A 19,312-nucleotide genomic window follows, 5' to 3' on the forward strand; every position below is an offset into this window, starting at 1 on the left:
TCTTGAAGAAAGGAGAGAATCTTAGGAATTTTTATCTTATTCCATGGGAATCCTTTGGATTCACACCAACAGATATATTTTTTCCATATTTTATGGTAAATTTTTCTAGTTACAGGTTTTCTGGCCTGAACCAGAGTATCTATCACCGAATCTGAAAACCCACGCTTTGATAGAATCAAGCGTTCAATCTCCAAGCCGTCAGTTGGAGGGAGACCAGATTTGGGTGTTCGAATGGACCTTGAACAAGAAGGTCCTGTCTCAAAGGTAGCTTCCATGGTGGAGCCGATGACATATTCACCAGGTCTGCATACCAAGTCCTGCGTGGCCACGCAGGAGCTATCAAGATCACCGAAGCCCTCTCCTGATTGATCCTGGCTACCAGCCTGGGAATGAGAGGAAACGGTGGGAATACGTAAGCTAGGTTGAAAGTCCAAGGTGCTACTAGTGCGTCTACTAGAGTCGCCTTGGGATCCCTGGATCTGGACCCGTAGCAAGGAACCTTGAAGTTCTGACGAGACGCCATCAGATCCATGTCTGGAATGCCCCATAATTGAGTTATTTGGGCAAAGATTTCCGGATGGAGTTCCCACTCCCCCGGATGAAATGTCTGACGACTCAGAAAATCCGCTTCCCAATTTTCCACTCCTGGGATGTGGATCGCAGACAAGTGGCAGGAGTGATCCTCCACCCATTGAATTATTTTGGTCACTTCTTTCATCGCCAGGGAACTCTTTGTTCCCCCTTGATGATTGATATAAGCAACAGTCGTCATGTTGTCTGATTGGAACCTTATGAATTTGGCCTTTGCTAGTTGAGGCCAAGCTCTGAGAGCATTGAATATCGCTCTCAGTTCCAGAATGTTTATCGGGAGAAGAGACTCTTCCCGAGACCATAGACCTTGAGCTTTCAGGGATTCCCAGACCGCACCCCAGCCCACTAGACTGGCGTCGGTCGTGACAATGACCCACTCTGGCCTGCGGAAGCTCATTCCCTGGGACAGATGGTCCAGGGTCAGCCACCAACGGAGTGAATCTCTGGTCTTTTGATCTACTTGAATCATTGGAGACAAGTCTGTATAATCCCCATTCCACTGTTTGAGCATGCACAGTTGTAATGGTCTTAGATGAATTCGTGCAAAAGGAACTATGTCCATTGTTGCAACCATTAATCCTATTACTTCCATGCACTGCGCTATGGAAGGACGAGGAACAGAATGAAGCACTTGAAAAAGAGCTTAGAAGTTTTGATTTTCTGACCTCTGTCAGAAAAATCCTCATTTCTAAGGAATCTATTATTGTTCCCAAGAAGGGAACTCTTGTAGACGGGGACAGAGAACTCTTTTCTTTGTTCACCTTCCATCCGTGAGATGTGAGAAAGGCTAGAACGATGTCCGTATGAGCCTTTGCCTTTGACAGGGACGACGCTTGTATAAGAATGTCGTCCAAGTAAGGTACTACTGCAATGCCCCTTGGTCTTAGAACCGCTAGAAGGGACCCTAGCACCTTTGTGAAAATCCTTGGAGCAGTGGCTAATCCGAATGGAAGAGCCACAAACTGGTAATGTTTGTCCAGAAAAGCGAACCTTCGGAACTGATGATGTTCCTTGTGGATAGGGATATGTAGGTACGCATCCTTTAGATCCACAGTAGTCATAAATTGACTTTCCTGGATGGTGGGTAGAATCGTTCGAATAGTTTCCATTTTGAATGAAGGTACCCTGAGAAATTTGTTTAGGATCTTCAAATCCAAAATTGGTCTGAACGTTCCCTCTTTTTTGGGAACTACGAACAGATTGGAATAAAATCCCATTCCTTGTTCCTTTATTGGAACTGGGTGTATCACTCCCATCTTTAACAGGTCTTCTACACAATGTAAGAATGCCTGTCTCTTTATTTGGTTTGAGGATAAGTGAGACTTGTGGAACCTTCCCCTTGGGGGTAGTTCCTTGAATTCCAGGAGATAACCTTGAGAAACTATTTCTAGCGCCCAAGGATCCTGAACATCTCTTGCCCAAGCCTGAGCAAAGAGAGAGAGTCTGCCCCCCACCAGATCCGGTCCCGGATCGGGGGCTACTCCTTCATGCTGTCTTGTTAGCAGTGGCAGGCTTCTTGGCCTGCTTACCCTTGTTCCAGCCTTGCATTGGTTTCCAGGCTGGTTTGGGTTGTGAGGCATTACCCTCTTGCTTAGAGGATGCAGAATTAGAGGCTGGTCCATTTCTGCGAAAGGGACGAAAATTAGACTTATTCTTAGCCTTAAAAGACCTATCCTGTGGAAGGGCGTGGCCCTTTCCCCCAGTGATGTCTGAAATAATCTCTTTCAAATCAGGTCCAAATAAAGTTTTACCTTTGAAAGGAATGTTAAGTAATTTTGTCTTGGATGACACATCCGCTGACCAAGACTTTAGCCAAAGCGCTCTGCGCGCCACAATAGCAAACCCTGAATTTTTCGCCGCTAATTTTGCTAATTGCAAAGGGGCATCTAAAATAAAAGAGTTAGCCAATTTAAGTGCGTGAACTCTGTCCATAACCTCCTCATATGGAGTTTCTCTACTGAGCGACTTTTCTAGTTCCTCGAACCAGAACCACGCTGCCGTAGTGACAGGAACAATGCATGAAATTGGTTGTAGAAGGTAGCCTTGCTGTACAAAAATCTTTTTAAGCAAACCTTCCAATTTTTTATCCATAGGATCTTTGAAAGCACAACTATCTTCGATAGGAATAGTAGTGCGTTTGTTTAGAGTAGAAACTGCCCCCTCGACCTTGGGGACTGTCTGCCATAAGTCCTTTCTGTGGTCGACCATAGGAAATAATTTCTTAAATATAGGGGGAGGAACAAAAGGTATGCCGGGCTTTTCCCACTCTTTATTTACTATGTCCGCCACCCGCTTGGGTATAGGAAAAGCGTCGGGGGGCACCGGAACCTCTAGGAACCTGTCCATCTTGCATAATTTCTCTGGAATGACCAAATTGTCACAATCATCCAGAGTAGATAACACCTCCTTAAGCAGTGCGCGGAGATGTTCTAATTTAAATTTAAATGTCACAACATCAGGTTCAGCTTGATGAGAAATTTTTCCTGAATCTGAAATTTCTCCCTCAGACAAAACCTCCCTCATGGCCCCTTCAGATTGGTGTGAGGGTATGACAGAACAATTATCATCAGCGTCCTCTTGCTCTTCAGTGTTTAAAACAGAGCAATCGCGCTTTCTCTGATAAGTCGGCATTTTGGATAAAAGATTTGCTATGGAGTTATCCATTACAGCCGTTAATTGTTGCATGGTAATAAGTATTGGCGCACTAGATGTACTAGGGGCCTCCTGCATGGGCAAAACTGGTGTAGACACAGTAGGAGATGATGTAGTATCATGTTTACTCCCCTCATTTGAGGAATCATCTTGGGCAATATCATTATTTGTGGCAGTACTGTCCTTACTTTGTTTGGACGCTATGGCACAATTATCACATAAATTTAAATGGGGAGACACATTTGCTTTCATACATATAGAACATAGCTTATCTGAAGGTACAGACATGTTAAACAGGCTTAAACTTGTCAATAATGCACAAAAAACGTTTTAAAATAAAACCGTTACTGTCACTTTAAATTTCAAACAGAAAACACTTTATTACTGAATATGTGAAAAAGTATGAAGGAATTGTTCAAAAATCACCAAATTTTCACCACAGTGTCTTAAAGCCTTAAAAGTATTGCACACATTTTAACCCTTAAAATAACGGAACCGGAGCCGTTTTTCAATTTAACCCCTATACAGTCCCAGATACAGTCTTTGCTAAGACCCAACCAAGCCCTGAGGGGAATACGATACCAAATGACGCCTTCTAAAAGCTTTTTCAGAGATTCTTAGATCCTCACACATGCATCTGCATGCCCTGCTCTCAAAAAACAACTGCGCATTAATGGCGCGAAAATGAGGCTCAGTCTATGACTAGAAAGGCCCCCTGACTGAAAAAGGTGTCCAATACAGTGCCTGCCGTTATATAAACGTTCCCCAAGATTATAAATGTCAATTGTTAGCCTAAATTTGAATAATATGCACAAATAAAGCAAACGATTTAGCCCATAAAAATGTCTACCAGTTTTTTAGCCCATAATAAGCCCTTTATTCTGTTTGTTTTTGACTAAGAAAATGGCTTACCGGTCCCCATGAGGGGAAATGACAGCCTTCCAGCATTACACAGTCTTGTTAGAAATATGGCTAGTCATACCTTAAGCAGAAGAGAATGCTAACTGTTTCCCCCAACTGAAGTTACTTCATCTCAACAGTCCTATGTGGAAACAGCAATCGATTTTAGTTACTGTCTGCTAAAATCATCTTCCTCTCACAAACAGAAATCTTCATCCTTTTCTGTTTCAGAGTAAATAGTACATACCAGCACTATTTTAAAATAACAAACACTTGATAGAAGAATAAAAACTACATTTAAACACCAAAAAACTCTTAACCATCTCCTTGGAGATGTTGCCTGTACAACGGCAAAGAGAATGACTGGGGTGGGCGGAGCCTAGGAGGGATCATGTGACCAGCTTTGCTGGGACTCTTTGCCATTTCCTGTTGGGGAAGAGAATATCCCACAAGTAAGGATGACGCCGTGGACCGGACACACCAATGTTGGAGAAAAGCCCTTTTAAGGGCTGGTAAAAGAGCTGATTACTTTGTAATTTAGAATAGGGTAGGGCATTTTATTATTTTAGGGGGCTTTTTATTATTTTAGGGGGCTTTTTTATTTTATTAGGGGGCTTAGATTAGGTGTAATTAGTTTAAGCTTCTTGTAATTTTTTTTTTCCTGTAATTTAGTGTTTTTTTTTTTGTATTATAGATTAGTTTATTTAATTGTATTTTAGTTTAGATAATTGTAGCTAATTAAATTAATTTATTGATAGTGTAGTGTTAGGTGTATTTGTAACTTAGGTTAGGATTTATTTTACAGGTAATTTTGTAATTATTTTAACTAGGTAGCTATTAAATAGTTATTAACTATTTAATAGTTATTGTACCTAGTTAAAATAAATACAAAGTTTCCTGTAAAATAATAATAAATCCTAAAATAGCTACAATGTAATTATTAAATTATATTTAAGTTAGGGGGGTGTTAGGGTTAGATTTAGGTTTAGGTGTTAATAACTTTATTATAATAGCGGCGACATTGGGGGCGGCAGATTAGGGGTTAATAATTGTAGGTAGGTGGCGGCAATGTTAGGGAGGGCAGATTAGGGGTTAATAAAATTTATTATAGTGTTTGCGAGGCGGGACGTTGCGGGGGGAAGATTAGGGGATAATAAATATAATATAGGTGTCGGCGATGTTAGGGGCAGCAGATTAGGGGTTCATAGCTATAATGTAGGTGGCGGCGGTGTCTGGATCGGCAGATTAGGGGTTAAAAGTATAATGCAGGTGTCAGCGATAGCAGGGGCGGCAGATTAGGGGTTAATAAGTGTAAGGTTAGGGGTGTTTAGACTCGGGTTCATGTTAGGGTGTTAGGTGTAAACTTAGAAAGTGTTTCCCCATAGGAAACAATAGGGCTGCGTTAGGAGCTGAATGCTGCTTTTTTGCAGGTGTTAGGTTTTTTTTCAGCCAGCTCAGCCCCATTGTTTCCTATGGGGAAATCGTGCACGAGCACGTTTTTCCAGCTTACTGCAACCGTAGGCAACGCTGGTATTGAGGGTTGAAGTGGAGCTAAATTTGGCTCAACGCTGCCTTTTCTGAGGCTAACGCAGCCATTCAGACAACTCTAAATACCAGCGTTGTCTTAAGGGTGCGCTGGAAAAAAAAAGCCTCGTTAGCACCGCGGGTCTTTACCGACAAAACTCTAAATCTAGGCGAAAGTAATTGAGGTTTTCTGTGGGAAAAACAAGCCTTCTGGACTGTCTAGATTTGTTAAAAGGACACTGAACCCAAATGTTTTCTTTCGTGATTCAGATAGAGCATGAAATTTTAAGCAACTTTCTAATTTACTCCTATTATCAAATTTTCTTTATTCTCTTGGTATCTTTATTTGAAATGCAAGAATGTAAGTTTAGATGCCAGACCATTTTTGGTGAACAACCTAGGTTGTCCTTGCTGATTGGTGGATAAATTCATCCACCAATCAAAAACTGCTGTCCAGAGTACTGAACCAAGAAAAAGGCTTAGATGCCTTCTTTTTCAAATAAAGATGGCAAGAGAACAAAGAAACATTGATAATAGGAGTAAATTAGAAAGTTGCTTAAAATTGCATGCTCTATCTGAATCATGAAAGAAACAATTTGCGTTCAGTGTCCCTTTAATGAACTACACAATGAGTTATTTTCTGTATATTTTGTGCGCAGTGGAGGATTTTAAACTCACTTTTTGCCTCCCCCTAATTTTAAATGTTGTTATATATATACACACTAGTCCTAAAGCCCGTGTACACGGGCCATTTTTTGCAGTACAGCGGTCCCACCCCTTGCTCTCTCTCCCCCCTCTCTTTTGTGCTCTCTCCCCCCACTCTTTTGCGCTTTCTCCCCCCCACTCTTTTGCGCTCTCTCCCCCCACTCTTTTGCGCTCTCTCCCCCCACTCTTTTGCGCTCTCTCCCCCCCTCTCTTTTGCGCTCTCTCCCCCTCTCTTTTGCGCTCTCTCCCCCTCTCTTTTGCGCTCTCTCCCCCTCTCTTTTGCTCTCTCTCCCCCCTCTCTTTTGCGCTCTCTCCCCCCTCCCTTTTGCACTCTCTCTCCCCCCTCCCTTTTGCGCTCTCTCCCCCCTCTCTTTTGCTGTCTCTCTCTCCCCTCTCTTTTGCTGTCTCTCCCCTCTCTTTTGCTGTCTCTCTCCCCCTCTCTTTTGCTGTCTCTCTCCCTCCTCTCTTTTGCTGTCTCTCTCCCCCTCTCTTTTGCTGTCTCTCTCCCTCCTCTCTTTTGTGCTCCCTCCGCCCTCTTTTTTGCTGTCTCTCTGCCCTTCTTTTTTGTTGCCGTCTCTTTCTCTCCCCTCTCTTTTGCCGTCTCTCTCCCCCCTCTCTCTTTTGCTGTCACTCTCCCCCCTCTCTCTTTTGCGGTCACTCTCCCCCCTCTCTCTTTTGCGGTCACTCTCCCCCCTCTCTCTTTTGCGGTCACTCTCCCCCTCTCTTTTGCGCACTCTCCCCCTCTCTTTTGCGCACTCTCCCCCTCTCTTTTGCGCACTCTCCCCCTCTCTTTTGTGCACTCTCACCCTCTCTTTTGCGCACTCTCCCCCTCTCTTTTGCGCACTCTTCCCCCTCTCCTTTGTGCACTCTTCCCCCTCTCCTTTGTGCACTCTCCCCCCTCTCTTTTGTGCACTCTCCCCCCCTCTCTTTTGTGCTCTATCCCCCCTCTCTTTTGTGCTCTATCCCCCCTCTCTTTTGCTGTCTCTCTCCCCCCTCTCTTTTGCTGTCTCTCTCCCCTTCTCTTTTGCTGTCTCTCTGCCTCCTCTCTTTTGCTGTCTCTCTCCCCCTCTCTTTTGCTGTCTCTCTCCATCCTCTCTTTTGTGCTCCCTCCCCCCTCTTTTTTGCTGTCTCTCTCCCCCTTCTTTTTTGCTGTCTTTCTACCCCCTCTCTTTTGCCGTCTCTCTTTCTCTCCCTCTCTTTTGCCGTCTCTCTCCCCCTCTCTCTTTTGCTGTCTCTCTCCCCCCTCTCTTTTGCCGTCTCTCTCCCCCCCTCTCTTTTGCCATCTCTCTCCCCCCTCTCTCTTTTGCTTTCTCTCTCCCCCTCTCTCTTTTGCTGTCTCTCTCCCTCCTCTCTTTTGCTGTCTCTCTCCCCCTCTCTCTTTTACTGTCTCTCTCCCCCTCCCTCTTTTGCTGTCTCTCTCCCCCCTCCCTCTTTTGCTGTCTCTCTCCCCCTCCCTCTTTTGCTGTCTCTCTCCCCCTCCCTCTTTTGCTGTCTCTCTCCCCCTCTCTCTTTTGCTGTCTCTCTCTCTCCCTCTCTCCCCCCCCCTCTTCTGCTCTCTCTATCCCCCCCCTCTTTAGAGCTCTCTCTTTCTCCCGGCATCTGGCCCCGCCCACGTCACGCCCGTCCCTGCCACATCCGCCGGCCCCGCCCGCCGGCCCCGCCCACGTTGCACCCACCCCGGCCACGCCCACTCCACCACACAATGCCAGGAGGTCAGATGGAAGGCCAGGTGTGTTTGTTCTCGCATGCAGTCTCTACTGCGCATGACAGCTTCGGACAAACACACTTGGCCTTTTATTATATAGGATATATATATATATATATATATATTTTTTTTTTTTAATTTAACATCATTTGTTTATTTTGATTTTAGAACAATTTACTATAAACCACACTACTATTTTTTTCTTCTTTCCTGAGGGTCTAATTTGCTAAATCTAAATAAAACCTAGGTAATAGAACACAATCACTTTTCTAGTATAATTAATTTTCCTCCACAGTGTGTGTTTTAAGAATTCTTTCACTTAGCACAAACTTTTAAGATTGCCGAGAGGTTATCATAGACCAATCTGAATCAATGTTTTACACTGATGGCAAATTAGAAGATAAAAAATACAAGAAGCAACCTTGTGGTGTAGAATTTTCACAGCAATAGCAAACCGGTAATTAAACAAGATTCACGCACATTTGGAAAAGCACATTCACAAGCTTAAAACGCCAGATATTTTATATTTATATTTTTATTTCATATAATGCTTTTTTTTAGGATAGTCACACTATTTTTAATTCTTTGCTCATTTTAATTGACATAGTTTTAACTAGTTTTTAATTTAGACATTTTTTTCTATGTAAATTATATTACCTGCGTTTGTACTGAATTGCAAACCACTTCCATACTGTCTCATTTGAGGTGTGGTGGGGTGCCATTTGCCCCACTCAGATTTCCTTTAAAGTATCTACCAGGAGAAATATCTGGCTGCTGAAAAAAAGGAAAGGATTTCCTGCTTACCTGAGGAGAGCTTGCCGGGCAGCTCAGAGGTCCTGGAAGGCGTTTTAATACCCGTTTGCTATTGCTGTGAAAATTCTACACCATGGGGCGCCTTCTTGTCTTCTGTATCTTCTAGTCCTTGGCAGTGTACCTGACCGGTCTTTTGGAGAGCGGCCCCTGGGGAATCTACAGCTACCATTTTACAAGTGTTTTCTTGTCACATCATTTGACTTTGAACATTGTCAATCAGTTGTAATTTGACTTTGTTACTATATACTGAAACTTAACATTTAATATTAATACCATCACAATTTAGTATACATCATTATCTAATACTCTATATTGATATATTTCTTTTTGACAACTGGTGGGTGCCCTCTAGTGTTTGTAGCCATTATTCTACCAAATTAAAGGGATACTGAACCCAAATGGATTCTTTTTCACAATTCAGATAGAGCAGGCAATGTTAAGCAACATTATAATTTACTCCTATTATCAAATCTTCTTCGTTCTCTTTGAATCTTTATGTGAAAAAGCAGGAATGTAAGCTTATGAGCCCGCCCATCTTTGGTCCAGCGGTAACATTTGTTTATTGGTGGCTTAATGCAGCCACCAATCAGCAAGCGCTATGCAGGGTGCTGAACCAAATATGGCCCGACTGGTAATCTTACATTGCTGCTTTTTCAAATAAAGATACCAAGAGGTATCCCTTTAAGTCTATACTATGAAAGTAAAAAAAAAAGAAAAATACTTTTGTGCTGGTGAGAAATTAGCTTTAGAACCTTTATAAAATGAAGATAACTTACATGGTGCTGTGAGATTCCTGACTCTAGGATGGTTCTCACTGTGATGTTGATGTAGCTCTTGTAATGAGGATGATCAGAAGGCAAGGGGTGGATTTTTAAGAGCACCAGAGAATTGTTCTCCTTTGCCAGCTGTAGGAGGTCGGTCAGTTTACAAATAGACTGGTTTCCAGCCTCAGTAGAATCGGAAGCAGACAGAGAGCTAGCAGTCCAGAAAGGGTCAGTCTACAAAAATACACAATAAGGTTACTGAGCAAAACAATATGGTGAAGGTAAATATCTTTAAAACAAAACAAAACAAAAACAACTAACTACAACTAAAAGAACTTATTATAGGGTATTTAAATTGAAGCATGTTCCAATCCATTTGAAACCGCTGCAATTACCAATTTATCACCAGATTTTCAAATGCAAACCCTAAACTTTGCTTGGAGATATTGGACATTTGCATTTCAATTCATAAGAAAACACTTCAAATTACTTCAAATTCTAGACCTTGGATCTATTGAAAACCCCTTTTGTGACATTTCTTGGCTGTTTTCACTGCTTTTTCAGACAAAGTTCTTGTGCAATCTCAGCTCACTTGTTACTAAATACAAGCTTTTCTTTTTTTTTTTTAATAATTTAAAAACATAGTTCAAATCACACTTTCAAAATAGGAACCACACACAAATTTAATGTGATCACTAAAATGTTCATTTATAATTGTAATGACTACGTTTTAGGCATGTTCATTTTAAAAATAAAATAATATGAAATAATTAAATGCACAATGAAATTATATTAATGATTAAGTGAAAAAAACCCTGTGTTTGTATTTGGAACCATTACCATCAATATTGAATTATTAGTTGCTATGTTTTACGTGTGCTTTTGTGATTCCTCTGTCTCTTCTTTCTTTTTTATTTTATTTTTCATAGATTGAAAGCCATGTTAAAACCAATATTATTATAAATCTATGGATTGCAGCCATTTTAGATATGAAACACTCATTTACCAGAATTTGTGTTAATAAATTAAATGGAAATTTGCGAAATGTACTCCTTTGTTTTGACTAAAGACTTAATGATCTAAAATTCGTTAGCAATTTAGAAATATCGCTCCAACACTCGCATGGGCATATCTCTCAGAATAAACTAAGAAAAGGGGCTGAACCAGCAATTCTCAGTGAATTCTGAGCTTACCTCCCTAAAAGGTAATGAGGTTCTCGCAGGGGAGAGTGACTATGACCGGGAGCATCTGGCTCTGATATTAAGATTTTTCTTTAAATGTGCACAAATCAAATTACACTGTTTTCAAACATGACTTTTTGCTTCACTTAAAGGGACACTGAACCCAATTTTTTTTCTTTTGTGATTCAGATAGAACATGCAATTTTAAGCAACTTTCTAATTTACTCCTATTATGAATTTTTTTTGTTCTCTTGCTATCTTTATTTGAAAAAAGAAGGCATCTAAGCTTTTTTTTAGGTTCAGACCTCTGGACAGCACTTTTTTATTGGTGGATGAATTTATCCACCAATCAGCAAGGACAACCCAGGTTGTTCACCAAAAATGGGCCGGCATCTAAACTTATATTCTTGCATTTTAAATGAAGATACCAAGAGAATGAAGAAAATTTGATAGTAGGAGTAAATTAGAAAGATGCTTAAAATTTCATGCTCTGAATCACACAAGAAAAAAATTGGGTTCAGTGTCCCTTTAATTAAGCACAATTCATATTTTAAAACAAACTGTCCAGCCTACAATGGGCGAGATGAAGCTGCGAGACCTACCTGCGTAACATGCATAAATAATTTCCGATATACATTGTGATGAAAGTTCATGCACGCCCCCCCCACCCCCCCGTTGCTACCACTCACTAATTTTGCAAGACTTATTTCACAATAGAAATATATGAGGAACCTTTCGAATTTTCACATCTTAACAATTTTAATGTTGTTTTTCGGAAATCATTGTGTACCTAAAAAAGTTTTACAGTTTAGAAAGTTTTTCCCCCCACGATTCTTACACTGTACATTCAGGGTTAGATTACAAGTGGAACGCTAAATATCGTTTTCTTGAAACGGGACATACGGCATGAGAACCACATGCACGGGACATACGGCATGAGAACCACATGCACGGGACATACGGCATGAGAACCACGTGGAGCAAAGGGGCTAAGTAGCGCAGTGATGGCAGCAAAGTGTAAATATATATGTATATGATTATATACATATATATTTACATGTTAATATATATATATATATATATATATATATATATATATATATATATATACATATTAAAGGGACATTATACACTAGATTTTTCTTTGCATAAATGTTTTGTAGATGATCCATTATATTATAATTATATAGCTATACAGCTTTTTTTTTTTTAAAGTATAGTTTTGCTTATTTTTAAATAACATTGCGCTGATTTTCAGACTCCTAACCAAGTCCCAATGTTTTAGGCAAATACTGATGTATACCTACTCCAGCTTGCTCCTGTTTGTGTAAATAGTCTTTTCATATGCAGAGGAAGGGGGGGGGGTGTCTTCTCTTTTTTGCTATAGAACCACTTTCAGTAAGTGTTCCTGCTAACCTTAGAGCTAAACTGGGAGCTTCTAAGTAAGCTGTTTAACAGTTTTATACTGGATTTTTTGGTCAGTATCTGTGCATATTACTCTTTATAGTAGTGTCTATTACATGCAGTTAAAGGGACACTAAACCCAATTTTTTCTTTCATGATTCAGATAGAGCATGCAATTTTAAGCAACTTTCTAATTTACTCCTATTATCAATTTTAAAAAGCAGGAATGTGATGCATAGGAGCCGGACCATTTTTGGTTGAGAATCTGGGTTATGTTTGCTTATTGGTGGGTAAAAGTAAGCCTCCAATAAGCAAGCGATATACATGGTGCTGAATCTAAAATGGGCTGGCTGCTAAGAGTTACATTCCTGCTTTTAAAATAAAGATAGCAAGAGAACGAAGAAAAATTGATAATATGAGTAAATTAGAAAGTTACTTAAAATTTAGTGCTCTATCTGAATCATGAAAAAAAAGTGTTCAGTGTCCCTTTAAATACAAATTTATGTATACTGTCCCTTTAACACATAAATATATACATATATACGCTTGTAGTAGAAAACAACCAGTCACTTGTAATGGCTGGTTTCTTATTGCGCACCCGCCAACGGGCAAATATACCCGTTTGTGGGCGCACTATAAATTAGCGCTCCATTTGTAATCTAGTCCTCAATGTTGGATAACAAAGAAATAGGTTTAAATAAAAATCTAATGTACAGTATATCTTTTATCACTAGAAGTCTGAATAAGCAATAGATTTGGTGTAACAATAGTTGATCTGATTTCCAACTCGTTTTCAGAAAAATTCCCCTTTTTAAGTGCGTTACTTAGCAACAGGACCATGCTAGTTTTCCTTTTAAATGAGCTGTACATTTCCAAGAGGTTACTCTTCCAATTCTCATTACTTCACGTTTGCAGAGGCATAAAAAAGGGCTAGAACCGGTACAAAATGTACAGAAATGACTGTTATTAGAGCATTGCGTTTCATTGTTTTTACAAATTGAAACTGATAGTGATAATGTATGAGACCAAACAACATATAATAAATGTGTGGTTCTGCAGTAAAAACACAGCCCCAGAATACATCCTCCACATCTGAAGGCTTCACAGCAGCTTTGAAAGCTTAAAGGGACATTGCACTCAGGCAGTTTATATCATCCACATAAATTTTGCATAATAACTTTGAAGTAAAAGGACAGAAACGTTAAAGGGACAATCAAGTCCAAAATAAACTTTCATGATTCACATAGGGCATACAATTTTAAACAACTTTCCAATTCATTTTATCACCAATTTTGCTTTGTTCTCTTGGTATTCTTAGTTGAAAGCTAAACCTAGGTAGGCACATATGCTAATTTCTTAGACCTTGAAGGCCGCCTCTAATCTGAATGCATTTTGACAGTTTTTCACCACTAGAGGGCGTTAGTTCATGAGTGTTATATAGATAACATTGAGCTCACGCCCGTGAAGTTACCTAAGAGGCAGCACTTATTGGCTAAAATGCAAGTCTGTCAAAAGAACTGAAATAAGGGGGTAGTTTGCAGAGGCATAGATACAAGGCAATAACATGTAAAACATGTATTATTATAACTCTGTTAATTATGCAAAACTAGGGAATGGGTAATAAAGGGATTATCTATCTTTTTAAACAACACAGATTCTGGTGTAGACTGTCCCTTTAAAATTAAATATATATCGCTTTTACCCAGTGTGGCTATATGCTAGTTTGCCATTGGGATATGGTTGGTTCGTAGACATCTCCCTCCTGCGAGGACTGAAGCCCGGTCTATCACTGACTTTGTTTGCATGGCCTCATGCCTTATTATGGATGGGATGTCTTTAAAGTTTAGGAGAGCTAATAATCTTCGTGACAAGTTGGTGAACAGTCACTATGATAGAAATGCCAAAAGAAATCCTAGTAACAAAGGGTCCTATGCGTGCGGGCACTGCAAAGTGTGCCAACATATGGTAAAAAAACAATCAATAGTGGATAGATTTGGTAAAACGTGGCCTATTAAAGAATACATCAATTGTCAGAGTACCAACGTGATTTACTGCTTATCATGCAGTTGTAATTTATTTTACGTTGGTATGACTACACGCTGCTTGGGCACACGTATGACCGAACATCTAAGCAATATAAGGACAGCCCAGAGAGATGTAGAAAAGAAAAAACAAATCACTAGTGTGGCTAAACACTTCCTACAGTCTCATAATGGGAATACCAATGTAATGAAATGTTGGGGTCTTGAAAAACTAAAACCAGGAATAAGAGGGGGTGAGACTGAACAAAGACTCCTTAAAATGGAAACTAAATGGGTCTTTAATCTGAACACGGTCATACCAAATGGTATGAATGAATTCAACAATTACTGGGTGTATATCTGAAATAACCAATAGCATCTATAGGTCATCTTTAATATTTATAATCATCAGATTGATAATCTCTGTTCTAGGATAGAGATGTGATATTACACATGACTATCGGTTCAGTTTTTTGTTAATCATAACTGATGATGTTTGTGATACTATTCTATAAAATTAGCCACATTTTGTATGGCATGATAAAAGGAGCAATACGATGAGCTTTAAACTACTAAGAGCTATTACCTTTGGTATTCTGCCAGTTATATACAGTCTTCTAGAATCTATGGCTATTTCATATACAGTGGTTATGTATAGTATCGTAGAGGAGGGATGGAACATATCTCCAGGATGATATGTAGTTATAAAATAGAACTGATATATTGAACCTGATCAACTGTCCTATTTTGGGAGCTAATTTTGAGCTTCCACAGGGTCGAGGTTGGGGGTCTAGGATTTTTATAATTTCTTTTACTTTACATCCTGATATTTGTGTTTTTCCCTCGTTAATAAATTTAATTTTGACCTAAACAATTTCCACCATCTAGTATACATTGATGATTGTTTCACGGAATGGTCGTTTGTGGAGTGAACTTTGTAACAATTAATGCCCCCATATACGAAGGGGTAATGTTTTTACTCCTTCCTATGCCTATAAAAGACTGAAAAAGAATTTATGCTATATAGGTATAGTCCAGTATATGAAGGTGAAACACACAGAGATGTGCATAGGATTATATGTTTAAGTGTAATATTATGGTCTGCTGGTACTTATCGGATACGAATACATATCTTTGTATGGAGTTTACGTATCTAAACACAGAGTATTTCAAGCCCACAAAATACATAACTAACTACTTCGGGGAGATAATATTGGTAACATTCCTATGTCTCCACAAATCTGTACACAGTTTAAAGTCATCATTATTACGATCGACTTGGATGATGGATTTTTTTCATGGATGCATTGGGGTTTAAAGTATCTAAGGTTAAGTAGCCATAGGATGCAGATTTCACAGAGTCCGATATTACACCAATGACAAAGCGTGTGGTATTGCTCCAATCAGATGGAGACTTTCTTACGGACGTGAATCATGCATGTTAATCCACCACTGTCAAGGTGAATTGCTCTACTCCAATCGGATGAATACTTTTGTATGGGCGTGAACTAAGCCCGTAACCGATTGGAGGACATGAAGGTGGAACCTGGGAAAGATCCCGGATTGGCTACTGACCGGTGTTCTGGGGAGATATTAAGCTCCGAACATCGGAGCCTCGGCTTACTATTTTTAGACTTGGAATGTGAAACATTGACAAAGGCTTTTTAATAGCCGAAACGCGTTTGTACAGCACGTTCTCTACCGGCTCACCCTATCACTCCAGCCACCTGATGCCGACGCTTCCAGTTATCGGCCAGGAAACAGAGGAGTGTTAGGAGGGCCAACTTTGCTTTTATTTTAGTATAATAGGTGGTTGTGGGTAGCATAATTTAACCACTAGGGATGTTTATCCTGGTTTTACTTAATAATAATAAAGTATGATTGTTCTTATTTTATATCTTCAATTAAAGCGAGAGTGAGTGCTATAGTAACCCCTTACTTTCCTGTCCCTTTGTTCCTTATATAGATTTGAGGGGTAGCACCGGAATTTTATAATTCCTATCTCATCTATCATTACAGTGTAGTGCCAGTTTGTCTTTCTTTTTGTTCCTAGTATGTCTTTAAAGCACTCTTGATTCTGTGGCTAATTGCATACGTTAAATTCTTATTTAGTATGCTGAAGGTTGATGCAAACATATCTGGCGACTCAAAAAACCATGGTGTTATACTGTCGAGCTGTCACCTCTCTAATGTTTGCTACTAGGAGGGGACAGGGGGTGTAGTCGACTAGATTCAGCTCCGCCTGTCTTTATCCACATCTATGTATTTTTGACTTTGCTGTTGACATGTTGTGCTGATCCGGTAGTGACAACTTAGATCCCTATACATATCTGTCTTGATTTATCCCACTTGGGGACTTTTAGGGGGCTCAGGTGCCAGATAGGGTGTAGTTGGTCCTACATATCAGCTTCTGTTCCTATGCTGCCTTCATTTACTATGGTGACCGCCCACCCTATTTTAGGGTATACGTTTAAAAAGATTTTTGCTTGTATGTGGTATGGGTGGTTTTGTTCCATTCCTGGCGTATGCAAGCAATTTCCTATGCCAAACATGAATATGATGATTATACATATATTAAATATCGTTTGACTCCTGTCCCTCATATAGGTGTCTCAGTATCAGTTTGAGATTCATATATCTCTTTAGGTACGTAGTCTAGGACCCTCCTTTCTTTGCCTAAAGTCAAAATTAAACGTCCATGTTTCAGATAGAGCGTACAATTTTAAACAACTTTCCAATTTACTTTAAAGGGACAGTTAACACAAATTTTTTTATTGTTTAAAAAGATAGATTATGAGGACGAATTATCAAGCCGTCAACTATGCTGCATTCGACGGCACCAATAAGCTCGCCTAACATTGCGGCCACGGACCTGAATACGATCTCCATATTTATAAAAAAAAAGCTGACAAAAAGCTGAGCACCAAGTACGGGGCGATGAGCAGCGGACTGTTAACTAACAGTTATCGATCTTGCTGCTATTCGGCTTTTTCAAAAAATTTTTTATACCCTGTCACTAAACATCACAAATATACTAAAATGTTTAACCCCTATCCCGCCGCAACTAAAGTTATTAACCCCTATCCCTCCGCTCCCGGAGCATACCGCAGCCAAATTAAGTTATTAACCCCTATCCCTCCGCTTGCGGTGCTCGCCGCAACTAAATGAAGTTATTAACCCCTATCCCCTGCTCCCGTACCCCGCCGCAACTAAATAAAGTTATTAACCCCAATCCCTCCGCTCCCGGAGCCCACCGCAACTCTAATAAAAGTTATTAACCTCTCCGCAACTAAATAAATGTATTAACCCCTAAACCCCCGGCCTCCCACATCACTACCACTTACTAAACCTATTAACCCCTAAACCGCCAGCCCCCCACATTGCCATACACTAAATAAAGCTATTAACTCCTAAACCTAACAAACCGCTAACTTTACATTAAATATTAACTCATCCCTATCTTATAATAAATTTAAACTTACCTTTGGAATTAAAATAAACTATATTAAACTATTAATTAACCTACCCTACCTTAATTACATTAAACTATCAATTAAATTAACTATATTACATATTTAAAAACCTAACCCTACTCAAGTTATTTAAATCTACAATTAAAAATTACTAAGTTACAAAAAAAAAACAACTAAGTTACACAAAATAAAAAACACTAAGTTACACACAATAAAAAACACTAAGTTACACAAAATAAAAAATAAATTATCAAATATTTAAACTAATTACACCTAATCTAATAGCCCTATCAAAATAAAAAAGCCCCCAAAAATAAAAAGAAACATAGCCTACAATAAACTACCAATGTCCCTTAAAAGGGCCTTTTGCGGGGCATTGCCCCAAAGAAATCAGCTCTTTTACCTGTAAAATAAAATACAAACACCCCCCAACAGTAAAACCCACCACCCACACAACCAAACCCCCCAAATAAAAACCTAAGCTCCCCATTGCCCTGAAAAGGGCATTTGGATGGGTATTGCCCTTAAAAGGGCATTTAGCTCTTTTTTAGCCCAAAGTCCCTAACCTAAAATTAAAACCCACCCAATAAACCCTTAAAAAGCCTAACACTAACCCCCGAAGAGCCACTTGCAGTTTTCGAAGACCGAACATCCATCCTCATCCAAGCGGCAGAAGTCCTCAGCGAAGCCGGCAGAAGTCTTCATCCAAGTGGGCCGAAGTCTTCATCCAGACGGCATCTTCTATCTTCATCCGGCACAGAGCGGCTCCATCTTCAAGGCATCCGGCACGGAGCATCCTCTTCTTACGACGTCTCTTGCAGAATGAAGTTTCCTTTAAATGACGTCATCAAAGATGGCGTCTCTTACATTCCGATTGGCTGATAGAATTCTATCAGCCAATCGGAATTAAAGGGGAAAAAATCCTATTGGCTGTTGCAATCAGCCAATAGAATTGAGCTTGCATTCTATTGGCTGATTGGAATAGCCAATAGAATGCAAGCTCAATCATATTGGCTGATTGGATCAGCCAATAGGATGAAAGCTCAATCCTATTGGCTGATTGCAACAGCCAACAGGATTTTTTCCCCTTTAATTCCAATTGGCTGATAGAAGAGACGTCGGAAGAAGAGGATGCTCCACGCCGGAAGTCTTGAAGATGGAGCCGTTCCGCGCCGGATGGACGAAGATAGAAGATGCCGTCTGGATGAAGACTTCTGCCGGCTTGGATGAAGACTTCGGCCCACTTGGATGAAGACTTCTGCCGCTTGGATGAGGATGGATGTCCGGTCTTTGAAAACTGTAAGTGGATCTTCGGGGGTTAGTGTTAGGTTTGTTTAAGGGTTTATTGGGTGGGTTTTAATTTTTGGTTAGGGAATTTGGGCTGAAAGAGAGCCAAGTGCCCTTTTAAGGGCAATGCCCATCCAAATGCCCTTTTCAGGGCAATGGGGAGCTTAGGTTTTTTAGATAAGGTTTTATTTGGGGGGTTTGGTTGTGTGGGTTTTACTGTTGGAGGGGGGGTTTGTATTTTATTTTACAGGTAAGAGAGACGATTTCTTTGGGGCAATGCCCCGCAAAAGGC

General features: G+C 40.1%; 1 protein-coding gene across 4 annotated transcripts in view; it reads right to left on the reverse strand.

Annotated features, from left to right (window-relative positions):
• The window catches only part of GDPD5 (glycerophosphodiester phosphodiesterase domain containing 5), a 903,012-nt gene that overhangs the window by 92,389 nt on the left and 791,311 nt on the right, over positions 1-19,312 (reverse strand). For all 4 annotated transcript variants that reach the window (XM_053708705.1, XM_053708706.1, XM_053708707.1 and 1 more), the window contains one exon: positions 9,667-9,888. In XM_053708705.1, the coding sequence (XP_053564680.1) occupies positions 9,667-9,888 (222 nt within the window). The remainder of the gene's footprint in view (positions 1-9,666; positions 9,889-19,312) is intronic.

Source organism: Bombina bombina, chromosome 3 (assembly GCF_027579735.1).
Source record: "Bombina bombina isolate aBomBom1 chromosome 3, aBomBom1.pri, whole genome shotgun sequence".
NCBI classification, from domain to species: domain Eukaryota; kingdom Metazoa; phylum Chordata; class Amphibia; order Anura; family Bombinatoridae; genus Bombina; species Bombina bombina.